Below are 18,992 nucleotides of genomic sequence, written 5' to 3'. Positions count from 1 at the left end.
ACACAAGCAGTCTTTGAAAGGGGGCAGGAGAGAGAATTCCAAGGAATTCCCACTGCATTCCCGACCCTTTTGCAGTCGGGAATGCGAAGCTAAAGTGGGAAGAGCAGCAAAGTTGGGGAGAAAACATTGCCAAGGTTTGGAATTGCTGGGAAAGAATTCCAGGAGCACTCACTTGGGCTGGGCGTGGTGCTGGTATCCCGGTCCCAGCGCCGATCCCGCCCTCATCTCCACGGCCACGGAGCACTGGGAATACAGCCAGAGTCAGGAGCTGCTGCTTCCCGCCATTCCCAGCATTCCCAAAGAAGCCCCATCCAGAGGGCTTGGGATCCCCTGGATCCCTGCAATGCCCAAGGCCAGCCTGGGATAGCGGGAAGCAGCCCTGTCCTTGGAATGGCTGGATGGGGATGAGTTTAGGTTCTCTTGGCCCATCCCATCCCATCCCAATCCCCATCCCCAATCCCATCTCCATTCCCATCCCATCTCATCCCCTCCCCATCCCCATCCCATCCCCATCCCATCCCCAATCCCATCCCATCCCCATCCCATCCCCATCCCATCCAAGAATTCCAGGATTGAGGATGAGGCATTCCCAGCTCACCCTGGTTTCCACATCCGTCCATTCCGAGTCGGCGGCGTCCCCGGCAGGGTCGGGATCGGGAGGGGACGAGCGGCGCTTCCGCCTGCACCGGAAAAGGCGGAATTCCAGCACGAAACTCATGGAATCTGCCACATTCCCAATTCCCACCCTGGGAAACGCTTTGTCCTTCCTTAAAAAATCCTGGAGCTGCAGCAGCTCCAGCATCCACAAATTTCTCCAAATTTATGGGATTGCAAGTTGGATTTTCCTGTTGGATCATCTGGCTCCATGCACCCTCCTGGAATTCCACAATGCCAGAAGCTCAGATGTTCCACGATTGGAATCTTGGGAATTCCAGGATTCCAGAAGATCAGATTAAAGGAACCCTGGGAATTCCACAATTGCAGAAGCTCAAATGAAAGGTTCCACAATTGAAACCTTGGGGATTGCAGAATTCCAGAGGCTCAAATTAAAGGTTCCACGATTGGAATCCTGGGAATTCCAGAAGCTCAGATTAAAGGTTCCACATTTGGAACCTTGGGAATTCTGGAACTCCAGGACCTCAAATGAAAGGTTCCACGATTGGAATCCTGGGAATTCCAGAACCTCAAATGAAAGGTTCCATGATGGGAACCCTGGGAATTCCACAACTCCAGAAACTCAGATTAAAGGGATTCCAGAAGCTCAAATCAAAGGTTCCACATTTGGAACCTTGGGAATTCCACAATTCCAGAGGCTCAAATGAAAGGTTCCATGATTGGAATCCTGGGAATTCTGGGATTCCAGGCTCACCCGGTAGGAGATTCCTGCTTGAGGGTCTCGATGTCCGTGAACTGCACAGCCTGGCCACCGCCCCTGGTCCTGAAAACATCCCCCTGGAATGGGAAAAGGACAAGGAAAAGCGGGATTGGGATAGGAATAACACCGGGATTCATCCCAGAATTCCAGCCCGAGGAGATCTGGACACAAATGGATTCCTGCCAGTGGATTGTTGCCTTTTTCCACACGGAAACACACGAATCATGGGATCCACGGTCACAGAATCCCAAAAATCATGGGATCCACCAATGGTGGAATCCACGAATCACAGGATCCCAAAAATCCCTGAATCCACAAACAGTGGGATCCACCAAGTGATGGGACCCCACAAATCATGGGATCCACAAACCATGGGATCCCAAAAATCACTGGATCCCAAAAATAATGCGATCCACAAGTCATGGAATCCACAAACCATGGGATCCACAAACCATGGATTCATGGAATCATTTAGGTTGGAAAAGACCTTTAGGATCATCAAGTCCAACCCTCAAAGCACCACTGAAGGTTGCCGTTCCTTACTTTTAAGGAATCATGGAATCCCCCAAGATCATCGAGTCCAAGCTGTGCCCAATCCCACATCCAGGAATTCCTTGGGAATTACCCGGGATGGGCACTCCAAACCTCCCTGAGCAATTCCAATGCCTGACCACCTTTTCCATGAAGACATTCCCGTGAATTTCTGATGGAAAACGCTGAGCTCAACGAGCCTGGAATGGCTTCGATCAAACAACGGCCGAGCTCAAACCGAGAACTTCCAGGGAAAAACTTGGAACCCAACCACGGAAGCTCCAAAGCGAATTTGGGCGGTTCCAAATCAACATTCCCAACATTCCCAAGATGCTTCCCACCTTGATGAGCTTGGTCTGGATCTCCCCGTCGGAGGCGAGCTCCTGGTGGGTCAGCAGGTAGCGGTCACACCTGGCCAGGGCCTTCTCGCTGGGCGCGTCCACCGTGATGGCCCTGGGCACGCGCGGCTGCAGCAGCGTCTCCGTGGGCACGTGGCCCGGCGGCCGGTGATCCACCCAGCGCTCCCCGGCCGAGCGGGAACGCCGCGGCCGCAGCGGCGCCGCCGGAGCGCTCTGGGAACGGGAGAGCGGCAATGAGCGCCGGGAACGAGCACCGGGAACGAGCACCGGGAACGAGCACCGGGAACGAGCACCGGGAACGGCTGGGAAGGGTTGGTGGGAGCGGCAAAGGTTTGGTCAGCGGGGTGGATGTTGAGGGCACCACCAAGAGCCTGGCGTGGAATTATGGATGGAATATTCCAGGCTAGGTCCTGTTTCTTGGGAATTGTTGTCTAATCTGTCGCATTGCACATCCAGGAAAGTTTTCTCAAGGAGGAAATTTAGGTTTGGAAAAGTTCTTCCCAAATTCCCCAAAGTGCACTTGGATTAAACCCCGAAGGCACCACCAAGAGCTTGGCATCGAATTATCCGTAGAATATTCCAGGCCAATTCCCGTTTCTTGGGTATTGAGTTATCCATGGAATATTCCAGGCTACTTCCCATTTCTTGGGCATCGAATTATCCATGGAATATTCCAGGCCAGTTCCCGTTTCTTGGGCATCAAATTATCCATGGAATATTCCAGGCCAATTCCCGTTTCTTGGGCATCGAATTATCCATGGAATATTCCAGGCCAATTCCTGTTTCTTGGGTATCGAATTATCCATGGAATATTCCAGGCCAATTCCTGTTTCTTGGGTATCGAATTATCCATGGAATATTCCAGGCCAATTCCCGTTTCTTGGGCATCGAATTATCCATGGAATATTCCAGGCCAATTCCCGTTTCTTGGGTATCGAATTATCCATGGAATATTCCAGGCCAGTTCCCGTTTCTTGGGTATCGAATTATCCATGGAATATTCCCTGCCAGTTGCTGGTTTTTGGGAATTGTTGTCCAATGTGTCACATTGCTCATCCAGGGAAGTTTCCTCCAGGTGGAAATCTCTGGTTTGGCTCCTCCCAAATTTCCGACTCCACATCAGAGGAGGGGAGGGGATTGTCCCCCTCTATTCCACACTGGAACAGGCGTTTCTGGGAATGCTCCCGAGGATAACAGGCTGGGATTGTTGGGATCAGGAGCTGGACTCCAATCCTGATGGATCCCTCCCAGCTCAGCCTGTTCCACATTCCCAGAATACTTTAACCAAGCAGAAAAGAGTGTCCTCATGGATGCAATCCCGATTCCAGATGGAATTCTGAGGCAGCCAGGCAAACAAATCCATCCTCAGGAGGGATTTCCAACATTTCCGAGGGCTGGAGAGCTCCCAACGCTTGTGAGAACCAGGGAATCGCTCCCAGCTGTTGGAAATCCATGAGAAATGATGGAACTCCAGCCATGGAATTTTATGACCATGGAAATGTTTGCTCAGGAAACATCAGAACATCCTGGAAACTTTAAAACTAGAGACATTCCAAGATCTTGGAATGGGGTTTTGGGAGAGGATTTGGAGATTCTGTTCCATTTACGGAATAATTTTGGAGGCCTCTTAATTATGAGGAGGTTCCACCACCCAAATCCTTGGATGCAAATCCCATCAGCTGATTAATTAATGTTAATTAGGAGGTCTTTGACCAAGAGACAGGAGATTTCCATGGAATTTTTTGGGAAGCAATCCTTCCAAGGTGCCTTAGGAATGATGCTCTAAGGAGAGGACATCCTGTGGTTGATGGATGAATTCCTTGGATCAGCACTTGAACAGCTCATCCCTCACTTCCAAGGGCCAGAAAGTTTGGGAATACTCCCCAGAATGAGTCATGCCATGAAAAACTTCCCTCCTGCCAGGAGCTGGGATTGCACCACTCCGGGATTTACCGGAGTGCCAGGAAATGGGATCCCACCAACAGCAGTTCCATGGAAATCCATGGAATCGGGAGCTCCCAGTTTAATGGGAATTAGGGAAGAGAGTTAAAGCTGAGGCCCACAGGTTCATCCAAGGAATGTTTCCAGGCAGCACAAGCTCCCAGAGCACCTTGGAAGCTGGGAAATTGCAGGAGGGATTGAAGGAGACCCGAGGGAAAGGGAAAGACCGGGGAAAGGGAAAGACCAGGGAAAGGGAAAGACCAGGGAAAACATGAGGACACCTACGGCTAGAGCAGAGTGTGGCCACCTCAGAGCTCCCTAAAAGTGGGAATTCTCAACTTCCAAGGAAGCTCCAAACACCAAGAGGGCGGAGAGAGCAGCCAGGCTCAGTCTGGGACCAGCGGGACACATTTAGGAACAGCTCTACTCTATGTTAGGCAGACTCGAGGGCAGAGAACATTTAAGCTGGGCTCAAGGTCCGAGAACCTTTAAGCCGGGCTCAGCCCCGCTAAGGCCAGGACTAACCCTGCAGCACGGATCCTCTTCCTGCTCTAGCTCCTCTCTAGACCCGGGCACCTCGAGCACTCCGGTCCAGCACTTCCCTCTCCTCCTGCTGGGGCTGGGCCGGGCTGAGGCCGGCTCTGCTCCCGCTTTATTCCTGGATTTGGGAATGCTGTCTGGCTTGCAGGAAGGGGCTCTCTCCTCCCACTCCAGCACGCAGGAGGCCACAGAGATGCTGCCACAAGAGTTGGAGCGCCTGGGCACCCGCAGGACCACCCGGCTGTCCCCAACCTCAGCGGGGTCACCACAGCTCTGGGGAGAAGGGAGAGGTCAGTGAGACACGGGAGGCATCCAACAGGGACAGACAGATCCAGGGATTTCCCGCTCCTAAGGATACCAGGAGGGGGGAGAATGGATGAGGAACAGAGAAAAGGAATTCAAGCTGCTCCAACTCTGTCTCCAACATCAGCAGGGTCACAGCTCTGGGGAGAAGTCAGGGAGACACAGGAGGCATCGAACAGGGACAGACAGATCCAGGGATTTCCCGCTCCTAAGGATACCAGGAGGTGGGAGAGGGGATGAAGAATGAACAGGACACAAGGAATCCAAGCTGCTCCAGCTCTGTGCTTGGGGGCTACTGATGACTAAAATCCCTGCGCTTCATCCTAAAAACGCTTTTCCCTCAATCCAGAAGGTTTGGAAGTGACTTACAGACGCTGGGGAAGGAGACACGGATCTCGGGAGAGGCTTTTCCCGCTCCCTTTCCCGGGAAGGCCTCTCCAGCCTCTCGGCTCTGGGCTCGGTGACGATGGCCTTCAGCTGCTTCAGCTTCTCGTCCTTCACCCACAGCTTGTTCTGCATCTCCAGCTGCTTGGCCGCCACTCGCCGCTCCTGCCGCGACAGGGAAAGCAGTGGGAAAACATGGAATTGCTGAGCTTGGAAAGCCCTCCAGGATCACCGACTCCAAGCTGGGACTGAACCCAGCTCTGAGTGCCACGTCCAGGAATTCCTTGGACACCTCCTGCGATGGGGGTTCCAAACTTCCCGGGGCAGTTCCAGTGTTTACAGCCCTTTCCAGGAGGGGATTTTCCCAGTATCCAAGCTGGCCCTCCCCCGGCACAGCCGGAAGCCATTCCCACTCATCCCGTCCCTGTTCCCTGGGAGCAGAGCCCAACCCCCGGCTTTTCCTTTCCTTTCCTTTCCATTCCATTCCCTTCCATTCTTTTCCTTTCCATTCCATTCCTTTCCATTCCCTTCCATTTCATTTCTTTCCATTTCCCTCCATTCCATTACTTTCCTTTCCCTTCCATTCCCTTCAATTCCTTTCCTCTCTGTTCCTTTCCCTTCCTTCTTTTCCATTCCTTTCCATTATATTGCTTTCCTCTCCCTTCCATTCCTTTCCCTTCCCTTTTCTTCCATTCCCTTCAAATCCTTTCCCTTCCTTCCCTCTCTTCCATTCCTTCCCTTTCCCTTCCATTTCTTCCCCTCCCCCTTCCATTCTTTTAAATTCCTTTCCATTCCATTCCCTTCCATTCTATTCCTTTCCCTTCCCTTCAACTTCTTCCCATTCTTTTTCATTCCCTTCAATTCCATCCCTTTCCCTTCCTTTCCTTTCCATTCCCTTCAATTCTATTCCTCTCTGCTCCATTCCTTCCCTTTCCCTTCCATTCCATTCTTTCCCCTCCCTTTCCACGCCATTCCTTCCCCTTCCATTCTATTCCTTTCCATTCGTTTTCTTTCCCTTCAATTCCTTTCTGTTCCATTCCTTCCCCTCCCCTTCCTTCCCTTTCCATTCCCTTCTTTCCCCTCCCTTTCCATGCCATTCCTTCCCCTTCCGTTCTATTCCTTTCCATTCCTTTTCTTTCCCTTCAATTCCTTTCTGTTCCATTCCTTCCCCTCCCCTTCCTTCCCTTTCCATTCCCTGCCATTCCAATCCTTTCCTTTCCCTTCAATTCCTTTCCATTCCTTTTCCTTTCCCTTCCATCCCATTCCTTCCCCTTCCCTTCCTTCCCTTTCCCTTTCCATTCCCTTGAATCCCTTCCCTTTCCTTCAATCCCTTCCCTCCCCTCCCTTCCCAGCAGCAGAGCTCACCAAGCACCTCCATGAGCAATTCCTGACCCGGGATTCCCGCAGACACCAAACACAGCAAGAAAACCCCTCCCTAAGGGTGCCCCACACCCAAATCCCAAACCCTGGCTACCTCCATGCCGCTTTTCTCCCAATTCCCGGCACTCACGCATTCCTTCTCCCACTTGAGGGAGGTCTCTGTCACCATTCCCTGCAGCCTGGCCTCCAGCCTCCTCTTGTCCGACGCCTGCCGCTGCAGCTTCTGGCTCTTGCTCTCCAGCTCCTGCTGCAGGTTCCTCTTGTCCTCCTCATAAATCGTGGCAGTTTTCTCCAAAATCTCGATCTGTGGGAACAGAGGGAGGATTTGGGTGGGAATACAACCCCTCCAAGGCTTGTATTTCCCTGGAAAAGCAGTTTCCAATCCTAAATTGCCCCCTTTGGATACTTTAAAAGCCTCGCCGCCTAAAAAAGCCCAAAAACCTTTCGTGAAAATTCCCCCCAAAATATTTCTTCCTGATATCACGGAATTTTCTGAATGATCCATAAAAAAAAAAATAAGGGGGGGGGATTTGCTCCAAAATGACCCAACTGACCTTGTATTCCAAGGTTTTAATCTTCTTCTCCAGGCGTTCCATCTCCGTTCGCTGGCCTGTTATGGTTTTCTCCTTCTCAGCCAGTTTTCCTTGGATATAATTTTCCTTGGATGCGACACTGGAGTCAAATTCTTGCAGCATGGTTTTAAAGGCGAGAACTGGAAGAGAATGATGAGATTTTATCTCTTATCTCTCACCTTCTCCCTTATCTCCCTCACACCCAAAGCTCTGTTTTTTCCAACTGATTGAAAGCCCAAAATTCCTCAAAAAAAGGTGGAAAAGATCAATTGAAACAAGAAAATTGGGATGGAAGGGATCCCTTGAGGAGTAAAAAAGGCGCCAAATCTGAGCTTTGCCCTGTTGTTCCAATTTGGGGCAAATTCCTACCGTTTTTGGAAAATTCCTCTGCCAGCATCTGCCTCATTTTGTGGCGCTGCTCCAGGGCCTCGATGAGCTTCGGGAGCGTTTGGTCGTCGTTGATATCCAAGAGCTCGCAGGAAGGCAGGGGAGGGAAGCTCTGGAAAAACAGCTCGGCAGCCGATGGCTCCTCTGGCTCTGCAGGATGGAAAATCCGTCAGCAGGACAGGAAAATTCCCACAGCCAATGGGGAAGAACTGGGAATGATTGGAATGACAGGAGCAACGAGTTCCCAAAGAGGGGATGGATGGGAAAGGATTAAATGGGATATCCTCGATTCCGTGTTTTACTCTGAAAGTGAGTCCTGAACATCCAGGAACATCCCAGTTTCCTTGGCACAATTTCCTGTCAGGAGCTGCAGTATCAGGACTGCGGATTTATCCCAGTAACAAGGAATTCCTTGGAGATTTCCACAGGGAAGCGGCCGAGTGGGAAGAGCAGCGGCCGCTGCAGGGCTCACAGGGCGCTGAGGCTCCTCTGGCACTCTTAAGGCTCAAAGGAAATTGGTTTCAAATTTCATTCCCAGCCTTTAATTCCTAATGGAAAACTGCTGGAATCGTGGAATGGTTTGGGTTGGAAGGGACCTTAAAGTGATCTCGTTCCATGGGCAGGGACGCTTCCCATTATCCCACATTCCAACCTGGCCTTGGGCATTCCAGGGATGAGGCAGCCACAGCTCCCCTGGGAATTCCTGGAAAAGCCCAGCCCTTCACAGGGAAGAATTCCTTCCCAAGATCCATCTAAATCTCCCCTTTCCCAGTGGGAACTATTCCCTGTGTCCTGTCCCTCCAGTCCTTATCCCAGGTCCCTCTCCAGCTCTCCTGGAGCCCCTTTAGGCCCTGGAAGGGGCTCTGAGCTCTCCCTGGAGCCTTCCCTCCTCCAGGTGAACATTCCCAGAGCAGAATTCCCCACTCCAGCCCTCACCTGCTCCGATGGGGCCGCCCCTCAGCTCCAGTTTCCGGGACAGCTCCTCCCGGAATGCCTGGTTCCGGAAGCGCCGGCCCGGGGTCAGCCCGCACAGGGGCCTGTCCACGGGCCTGGCCACCTCCACCTCCTGGGTCATCTCTGCAAAACGCATCACTTGCTGCAAGAAAACAGGGAAAAACCACCAGGAGCACCTGGATCTGGGATTGGGAGCGGGGGCTGAGTCACTAAAAGTAGGATAGGATGGATTATCCGGCTGAAATAGCAAGGAGTTGCCAGCTACGGTTGGGGATCATCCAGAAACCTCCCCACAAGGAGCCACAAAACCTTGGGCAGAGCCAGCTGGAATTCTTGGAATAGAATTTCAATATGGAAATAGAAATTCAATATGGCTCCATGGAATTCTGTAAGTAGGGAAACCTTTCCCATTTTCCAAGCAGGGAGCAGGTGTAACTCAAACAGGGAAAACAAGACTTGGAGAGCAGATTTATCCTACAAAATTATAATGGAAGCGCTCAAACAACAATTAGAGCTCCTCAAATCTCTTGGAACACAAGAATTCAGGGAAAAAAACAGGAAAAGAAGAGCAGGAAGGAATGGAGAAAGGGAATTTACCAGGCTTTCCTCGTAGTCCTCAGCCTTGGGATTCACACACACGATCATCCGAACTTTCCCTTCTCCATCAAAATAGTTCTTGAAGAGATGAGTCAGTTTGGAATCTCTGTATGGAACCATCTGGGAATAAAGGCCATGGAAGATCCAGTGAGTTTTCCTTATCCACGACGTCAAATTCCAGGATAATTAGGGAAGGGATGCCCACCTTGTTCGTTCCATACAATTGGTTTTCCCGCAGAACCTCAATGCACGTCCTTAATGTCATCAGCGACTGGTTGATATTCCCTAAAAAAAACCCCAAACTCCGTGAGCAGCCCTTGGATCACATTCCCGAATTATGCAGAAGAATAAATCGCCTAATTAATGATATTTGTCGCAGCTAATTGCTCTAATGAACCAAAGTGACACAAGCACTGCTTGGTTTCCAAACGGGAAGATTTAAGGTCATCAAATCCTAACTGATCGTAACAAGAATTCCTGGGATTCTTCCCTAGGAGACAGGATTAGTCGGAGCTGAATTAGCAGGGTTAATTAGCAGGGTTAATTAGCAGGGTTCTTACCTGCCTCCCGCAGCCTGTTCCCTTCGGCTTTGGTCCTGTTGGTTCTCTCGCTTCCCGCCAGATCCACCAGGGACAGCTGGCTCAGGGTGATCTGCTCCTTTTCCTGGGATACAGAGCAAATCCTGGATGCCTCAGTATTCCCTCTGAAGGGGTGGGGGGACACCTCATCCCAACACCCACTTCCAAATAACGTGCTGGATACAAGCTCTGAGGGGTTTGTACAGCACAGGGAGCTGGGAAGCGCCAGGGGTTCTTTGGGAAGTTTGGCAGATCCCGACTGCCTTGGGCCACAGGATCACTCAAATTCCCAAAATTTTAGCTTCCCAACGAAAACAAAGGAAAAGGTGAAAACCCAAGGAATCGGCAGTGTTTTAATGCCGCCTTCCCGACAAAAAGAAGATGAATTCTGTCACCTCCACACTTGAGGCACACGGGAGCTGTTTCCAAGGCAACCTCCATAAAATTCTCCTGGAATAAGCCGGAACCCACCTGGAGCACGTTGTCCCCGTCCGCATCCAGAGGAGCCTGCGCCAGCTTGATGATGAACACGGAGTGGGAGCGGCTGGATTCCCGGTTCAGCTGCGTGTTGGCGATGCGCCGCTTCTTCTGCCCTGCTCAGACACCCCACATTCCCACCAAATCCTGCTGCTTTCCCACAGTTCCCACCTCTTCCAGCATCAGGGTGTGAGGGATTTCACAGCTGTGGGATATTGGGAAGGGTTGCGAATGGGGAGGCCCTAAATGCCCTGAGAAGGTGTGGATGGCTCCACCCCTGGAAGTGTCCCAAGGCCAGGCTGGATGGAGCTGATCCAACAGAATTTCCTTGCCCATGGATAATGTTTAAGGTGCTGGGATGTGGGTGCAGCCCTGAATTCCAAGATTTACCTCTCCAAAAGACTTCAAAAGCTTCCTCTGTGGATTTGACCTCCACTTCGGTGCAGCCCGTCACGTACATGTTGTGGTTCTGGTCTTCCCGAAGGATTTTGGACTGTGGAGGTCTTCAGGATAGCAGGAAAGAGGGAAAAACAAACAAATCCCGTTAGAGTGGAGTTTTCTGTGCAGCTTCCTGCCATGCAGGTTTTCTTGGAGGGCAAAATTCAGTGGGAAAAGGTCAAAACTCCGAGGGGAAATTCAGAATTTGGAGGGAAAAGGTCAAAAATTCTGAGGGGAAAAGGTCAACAATTCTGAGGGGAAAGTGGTCAAAATTCTGAGGGAAAAGGACAAAAATTCTGGGGGACAACAGTCAAAATTCTGAGGGGAAAGTGGCCAAAACACTGAGGGAAAATTCAGAATTTGGAGGGAAAACGTCACAAGTCAAGGGGAAAAGGTCAAAATTCAGGGGGAAAAGGTCAAAAATTCTGGGGAAAAGGTCAAAAATTCTGAGGGGAAAAGGTCAAAAATTCAGGGGGATGACAGTCAAAATTCTGAGGGAAAAGGACAAAATTCCAAGGGACAAGGGTCAAAATTCTGTGGGAAAACGCTCAAAACTCTGAGGGAAAAATCAGAATTTGGAGGGAAAATGTCACAAGTCAAGGGGAAAAGGTCAAAATTCAGGGGGAAAAGGTCAAAAATTCTGGTGGAAAAGTCAAAAATTCTGAGGGGAAAAGGTCAAAAATTCTGAGGGGGAAAAGGTCAAAAATTCTGAGGGGGAAAAGGTCAAAAATTCTGAGGGGGAAAAGGTCAAAAATTCTGAGGGCGAAAAGTGTCCAAAAATTCAGAGGGAAAAGGCCAAAAATTCAGAGGGAAAAATGTCCAAAAATTCTGAGGGAAAAAGGTCAACAATTCTGGGGGAAAGGACAAAAATTCAGGGGGAAAATGGTCAAAATTCTGAGGGAAAAATGTCCAAAAATTCTGAGGGAAAGTGGTCAAAATTCAGGGGGGAAAAAGTCCAAATTCTGAGTGAAAAGGTCAATTATCCAAATAAAAGCTGGAAGAGGGAATACAGGACATGGACACACAGCCAGGATTAGTGACACTCCAGCTACCGCTCTAATTAGCAGCTATTTAATTGCAATTAATTGCTCTGGTGGCAGCTATTGCTTTTCTACAAGCACACAGAAGCAAGGAGAGCATCCTAGATTTCCTAGGAAAGCAAGGAAAAGCAGGGGATTTTCTGCTTCTACTCGGGGGAAATGGCACTGGAATAACAGGAATAACATACACAAAGTCTCCATTTCTCACAGGAGTGTTGCAACTGTTCCACCTACCAAAAAAACACGGAAAATATTAAATCCTTGATTTCCGCCTCAAATCTTGCCGTCTCTCACACACCACAGCTTCCAGAGGGAGAAATCATCCTGGATTTTTTTTTTGGGATGGGGTTGGGGAGTAAGCACCAAACCATTGAATGGTTTAAAAGCATTCCCAGAGATCCAAACCCTTTTGGAATGAGGACCCTGGAGGCAGCTGCTGGTTTGCTTTGCCCTCGTTAGTCTTTGTTAATGAGCCGCTCCTTAATGAACACAGGACTGATGGGCTCTGTTAATGGAGTTGGAATTTCAATACACGGATTCCGAGAGGAATTTGCAGCTTTTCCCTACTTTTCACAAGTGCCCACCTATGGAAAAATATCCCTGATTTCATGAGGAGACAATTAATTTCTGGTTTTATGGGAATTACTGATAGCAAGTGGAATAATATGGAAATATGGAGCACCAAACCAGTGTTTTTCACTGGTTCCAGGGACAAAAGCTATGGAATGGCTTGTTCCAAGTTGGAATGACCTGTCAGAACAGCAGGAATAGATTGGGAATATCAGTGGCATACAACTGCCTAATTAATTAAAGATTTGCTTGTTAATCACCCGTCCTAACGAGGAAGGGAGCACCAAGCACTGGCCATCAGTACTGAAATATTCCTGTTGGGACTCCTTTCCGTGTGTTTTTAATGGTGATTCCCAGGAATTCTGAGCAAGGCTCCCTAAGGCTACAACCAACAAACCACACTGGAGATCCTACCAAAGCCTCCTGGCCTGGGAATATGGAAATTCCCAAACTCCCTTGGGTTTGATGGGCTCCAAGGAGGTTGCAGATGTCAGCAGAGGACACAGAGACACTGCAGACATTGTCCTCATCCCCCTCTTCCAGTGGTTTGGTGCTGATTCCCAAGCCCAGGCGAGGAAAATCCCAGATTCCCAAACTCACTTGGGTTTGATGGATTCGAAGGGAGCCTCTTCCAGCAGGTCGTAGATGTAGTTGTTGTAGATCTCGATGTAGGACACGAAGACGCCATAGACGTTGTCCTCGTCCACCTCCTCCACCCTGCAGTGATCCTGGACGTTGATCATGTCGGCAAATTCGGGATCCAGCTGTCTCCTGCGGGAAACAAAGGGATGGGGATGGAATTCCCGGGAGCCACGACGCGCCAGGGCACACCTGCAGGGTTGCGGTGGGGAAACGCTCCATATTTGGCAAAATTCTGGTTCTTGGGGTGTCCTGTGCACGGCCAGGAGTTGGAATTCCAAGATCCAACTGAGGAAATTCCGTGCTTGGAATTCCACGATCCAACTGAGGAAATTCTGTGCTTGGAATTCCACGATCCACATGGAAATAGCTCCAAATTGGACTTCACACGATTCTTACTCCAAGCCACAGCAGTTTAGTCCTGGCTTAATAGGTTTAGTCCTGGCTTAACAGGTACAAAACCAGGCTAAGTCTGCTCGTTTAAATCACTGCTCAAACCACATGGAATACACTCAATTTCCATTCATGTTTTATTTATTATTATTATTATTATTATTATTAATATTATCATCCCTGCCCACGGCACAAGAACAACTTTAAGGTGCCTTTCAAATTCAGGGGGGAAAAGGTGAAAAATTCAGGGGGAAAAGGCCAAAATTTCTGAGGGAAAAGGTCAAAAATTCAGGGAGGAAAGGCCAAAAGCTCTGAGGGAAAAGGCCAAAATTTCTGAGGGGGAAAGGCCAAAATTCCTGAGGGAAAAGGCCAAAAATTCAGGGGAAAGGCCAAAAATTCTGAGGGAAAAGGCCAAAAATTCAGGGGGGAAAGGCCAAAATTCTAAGGGAAAAGGCCAAAAATTCAGGGGGAAAGGTCAAAAACTCTGAGGGAAAAGGCCAAAAATTCAGGGAAAAGGCCAAAAAAATTCTGAGGGAAAAGGTCAAAAAAATTCTGAGGGAAAAGGTCCAAAATTCTGAGGGAAAAGGTCCAAAATTCTGAGGGGAAGGTCTGAAAATTCAGGAGAAAGGCCAAAAATTCAGGGGGAAAGGCAAAAAATTCAGAGGGAAAGGCAAAAATTTCTGACGGAAAAGGCCAAAAATTCTGAGGGGAAAGGCCAAAAATTCTGAGGGGAAATTCAGGGGAAAAAAGCCATGGAATGGCTTCCTCCAAGTAGAAATCACCTGTGAGAACAGCAGGAATAGAGTGGGAATTTCAGTGGGATACAATTACCTAATTAATGACTAAAGATTTGCTGATTTTTCCCAATTTTTCTTTCATTTCTTCAAGGGCAGAGCCCAAGATTAATTAAAAGCACCCTAAAAGTGTCCCAGTCCTAGGGAATAAATTCCCTCTGCTCTTCCCAGAGTCACTCACTTCCCAGACGGAGTTTTTGGGACAGGCAGGGCCTCCCTCCTCTGGCGTTCCAGCAGAGCCTCCACCTCACTCTGCACATCCACCCCGTTCTTGTCATCCAGCTTGAAAACCTGAGGGAAAAACCAGGAATTTCAGCCAATTCCAACATCCAAGTGGCAGCCAACAAAGGATTCTTTGATTCGATAATTAATTAGTTTGATTAGGCTGGTATTAATTAACTAATTAATTCATTCATTCATACCACAGCCCTCACTGGTGCTCAACCCACCAAGAGCTGATGGAAACAATTTCCAAAAGAATGTTTTAGAAAAGCTCCCAAGGATGAGAATTCCAGGATTATTTCAGTATCTTTAAATGCCAAAAATCCCAAGGAATTTTGGGAAAAGCCTCCCATCTCCATTACTTGGCTGACAGGGTGGTGATCAGAGGTTGGACTCCATCTTGGAGGTCTTTCCCAACCTTAACGATCCCATGATTTTGGACACGGATTCCTGCGGATCTTATTCCAGAACTCAGGAAGATACTTCTTCATTAATTATTTTTAGAGTTAATTAAAGAATTAACAACTATTTAAGGACAACCAGACCACAGATCTTCATCCAAGCTTGGCCCTGCTCCTCACATCCCAATGGGAAAAACATTAAATCCCTGATTTCTGCCTCAAATCTTTCCATCTCTCACACAACGCAGCTTCCAGAGGGAGAAATCATCCCGGATTTTTCCTAGGATGGGATTGGGACCATCGAGTGGTTCAAAAGCATTCCCAGAGATCCAAACCCTTTTGGAATGAGGACCTTGGGGTTGGGGTTTTTCCTCTTCCAAGCCCTCCAGCGCCAGGCCGGGTTTCCTTGGCGCAGAACTCGTTATCCAGGGATTTGGGGAGGATTCAGGGCAGGCACTCACGAATCTCTTGGCCTGGAAGGGGCCGATGCTGTTGAAGATCATGGCCAGGCAGCGGGGCAGGAGCCCCCCATCCCCAGGAGATCCCGTCATGGTGTGGGTCTTCCCGCTGCCCGTCACTCCATAGGTGAACAGGAGACCTGGGAATACAGGCAAAGGGAGAAATCAACGGGATTTGGGGAATGAAGAAAGCACCTCGAGTACTCCACGCCATCAAAAGTGCTGGCAGCTCTCGCCGATCGTCACAGCTGGGAATACGCATGGTCCTCTCCAGGATCCACCAGAAACCGGCCCTGGCACAGCTTGTGCCATCCCTGGAATGTTCCAGGCAGGCCGGATGGGGCTTGGAGCAGCCTGGGATAGCGGAAGGTGTCCCTGCCCACGGGACTGGGTCATCCCTTCCCACCCAAACCATTCCTCTTCCATCAACAGCTTTAAGAGCTTCCGAGGGTGCTGTGCGAGGAGCTGAGCCACAATTCCAAGGAAACAAGGTAAGAAACCTCAGGAGCTGTGAAAGGCTGGGAATGGGAGCCTGCAGGCACGGGGAAGGGACACAGGACGAGATCTCTGCTCACCATTTTTGCCCCGGATCAGATCCTCCACCAGCGGCTTGGCCACCACGTCGAAGAGCTCCTTCTGCACCACCAGGGTGCCAAACACCTCCTTGAAGGAATACTGGGTCTGCAAAGAGAGGGAAAACCACCCTGAACCTCCAGCTCCACGGCCAGGAGCGTCCAGGGAGGATCCCACGGACCACAGCATTCCCAATTTACAGCCAAAAGCTGGAATTTCCTTGGAGCCCCCACCGGAATCCGAGCAAAGGAACACCTGCCGTGGCCAAAGTGGGGCTGGTCCCTCATTTCAACTTTTTTTTCTTTAATTTCAGTTTTTCCATTTTTTATTGAGTTTGGGTTCCTTCTCTAGTCCTACATTTCAACCTGGCTTTACTTTTTTTAATCAATCTGCTCGTTTTTCCATCAGCACCCTTGCTTAAAATAAAGGAACACCGGGATTTGAAGCTCCTGAGCGGAACTCGATCTGTCACCATTTAATGAAGCTTTGCCCCTTCCACTTAAACCTTTGGAGATCCCTTAACACACTTTCCCACAAGGATTTCCCAGGCTGAAATCGGAAACAAAACCCCAGCTAGCATTCCCACCAGGACAAGCTGTGGATTCCTCATCCCTGGAACATCCCAGGCCACGTCGGAGCAACCTGGGATGGCGGAAGGTTTCCCTGCCCATGGAATAGGATGAGCTTTAAGGTCCTTTCCCTACATTTTATGGCTATGGAAGTGATTATTTTTTTGCTAGAGATGGGTTTTCGGGTTGAAAACATTTGGATTTGGCACTCCACAAGTCCCACGAGCCATGGGAAAGCTTGGAGAGCAGGGAAAAGCAGCTGGATGTGTCATTCCTGGAATTCCAGGAGGGTTGGGGTGGGAAGAGACCTTAAAGATAATCCCATTGGCACAGGCAGGGCCAGCTCTCATGAAGCCAGGCTGCTCCAACAACACTTCCAGGGACTGGGCAGCACTTCCAGGCGGATTCCAGGCTGGAATGCAGCCCTTACCTCGCGGTACTCGCCATTGCGGAACACCCGGTAGCCCTCGGGGGGGTGGATCTGCACCGTGGTGTCGTTGATGACCTCGATGCAGCATTCCTGGTCCGCGCGGCTCAGCGGCCGCACCCGGCAGTAAACCTGGGAATGGGGAATGGTGGGAATCAGGGAGGACCGGGATGAGCCCCCCAAACCGGGACACAGCGGCAAGAAACCTGGGAATGGTGGGAATCAGGGGGACCGGGATGAGCCCCCCAAACCGGGACACAGCGGCAAGAAACCTGGGAATGGTGGGAATCAGGGGGACCGGGATGAGCCCCCCAAACCGGGACACAGCGGCAAGAAACCTGGGAATGGGGAAAGGTGGGAATCAGGGGGGACCGGGATGAGCCCCCGGACCGGGACACAGCAGCAAGAAACCTGGGAATGGGGAAAGGTGGGAATCAGGGGGACCGGGATGAGCCCCCCAAACCGGGACACAGCAGCAATAAACCTGGGAATGGGGAAAGGTGGGAATCAGGGGGGACCGGGATGAGCCCCCGGACCGGGACAGCGCCCCCGAACTCACCCCCACCGGGTCCTTCAGCGTGGGGTTCGTGGGTTTCTTCGGCCTCCGCGGTGTCTTGGCCCTACTGAGGGGAGAGAGCCGTGAGGGGAGAGGAAGAGCGGAAGACAGGGATGGGGGAAAGCCGGGAAACGGCGGGGAGAACCGGGAGAAGGGGGGAAACCGGGAGAAGGGAGGGGGAAAGGAACCGGGGGAGACGGGGAAGCCCTGAGGGGGTCCGGGGGACACCCGAGGGAGGGGGAGGACAGGGAAGGGAGAGGGACCGGGAAGACCTGGGGGTAAAAGCCGAGAAGCGAAGGAACCGGGATGAGGGGGAAGGAACCGGGAAGGGGTTGGGGGCAGCCATGAGAGGCGGCCCCGCCGCTCCGGCCGGAGCTGCCCCACACCGGGGACCCTCAGGCCGAACCCGCCCTCCCCGGGCCCGAAGGGGCTGTGGAGCCACTCACGCCGCCTTCATGTCGCGGGTGCCGCCGCCGCTGTCGCGACAGGGCCCGGGGGTCGCGCTCCGGCCGGCGGGGTCCGAGCGGCGGCCGCGCGCCCGCCGCGATTCAAATCCGACCAATCAGCGCGCGCGGACGCGTTGGCGTCATCACGCACGGCGTCACCATGGCGACGCCAAAGGGGCGCGGCCCGGGGCGCGGGCGCCCCCTGCTGGTTGCCGTGGCGGCGGCGGAGGACCCGCGGGTTCGAATCCCGGCCCCGGCGGATCCGGGAGTGCGGCCCGGTTTTCCAAGTTTTATTCCCTTTTTATCCACCTAATCCCAATCTTTCAGGAAAACGGGTGGAATCCAGCCCGTTTGCAGGGCCAGGGTTTCCCTGGGTGCCTGCCTGGAGGTGACTCAGTCAATCAGTTAATTCCCAACCATTGGAAACGAGTTAATTCCCAACCTGTTGGAAATGAGTTTATTCCCAACCATTGGAAACAAGTTAATTCCCAACCTGTGGGAAATGATCCGTGGCGGAAAATAAACATTCCAGTGTGGTGTTGGGACACGTGGGAAAAACCCGGCAGAACAAGTCCAGGGAAAAGCAAACTTCCTGCGAAGGGAATGAATTCCAATGGGGAAATCGGGGGGAACAACTCAATTCCTGTTAAATTCCAGGGAATTCCCAGTTTTAGTCCAAATTCATTCATGTTTCCATCATATGCTTCAAGAATATTAAAAAGAAACAGGGATAAAATGACCAGGAGGATCCCTAAATTCCTTCTGTTTTCCAGCCTGTCCAAATCCACAGGGCTGAGGAGGGATGAGGGAGCTCTGCTGGGATGTGATCCCGAAATCCCTGGATTTGTTTGGGATTTGCTGTGGATCGGGCACAGGCCCACGAGGAAACATTCCAGCGAATAAATATCCTGGTTTATTTCCTCGGAACAGCGGGACACGGGATTTTTCCTTCTCCTGGGAAGGGAATTGAGTCAAATCCCGAGATTTCTGGTAAAAAGCAGGAAAACCCCGTTCCCTGTGCTGCTCCAAGATCCACCATCGCCCATTCCATGCGCTCAGCATTCCATGGAATTCTGGCATTCCGTCCC

At 50.9% G+C, this 18,992-nt stretch overlaps 1 protein-coding gene across 1 annotated transcript; it reads right to left on the bottom strand.

The window, feature by feature from the left end:
- Positions 1-168: 168 nt before the first annotated feature.
- KIF23 (kinesin family member 23) lies at positions 169-17,915 on the bottom strand (the record flags this gene model as incomplete). Its single annotated transcript, XM_082290625.1, has 22 exons — positions 169-243; positions 599-680; positions 1,370-1,452; positions 2,248-2,478; positions 5,419-5,598; positions 6,944-7,117; positions 7,368-7,525; positions 7,755-7,922; positions 8,709-8,868; positions 9,324-9,443; positions 9,529-9,608; positions 9,884-9,986; positions 10,373-10,494; positions 10,769-10,881; positions 12,045-12,086; positions 13,027-13,197; positions 14,434-14,543; positions 15,337-15,473; positions 15,909-16,014; positions 16,906-17,034; positions 17,462-17,522; positions 17,905-17,915. The coding sequence occupies 22 exons, from the start codon at positions 17,913-17,915 to the stop codon at positions 169-171; spliced, it is 2,616 nt and encodes an 871-aa protein (XP_082146751.1).
- Between the last annotated feature and the right edge of the window lie 1,077 nt (positions 17,916-18,992).

The sequence above is a fragment of the Coloeus monedula genome, assembly GCF_965178545.1.
Source record: "Coloeus monedula genome assembly, chromosome: 14".
Classification (NCBI taxonomy): domain Eukaryota; kingdom Metazoa; phylum Chordata; class Aves; order Passeriformes; family Corvidae; genus Coloeus; species Coloeus monedula.
This window is presented reverse-complemented; position numbering and strand designations above follow the sequence as displayed.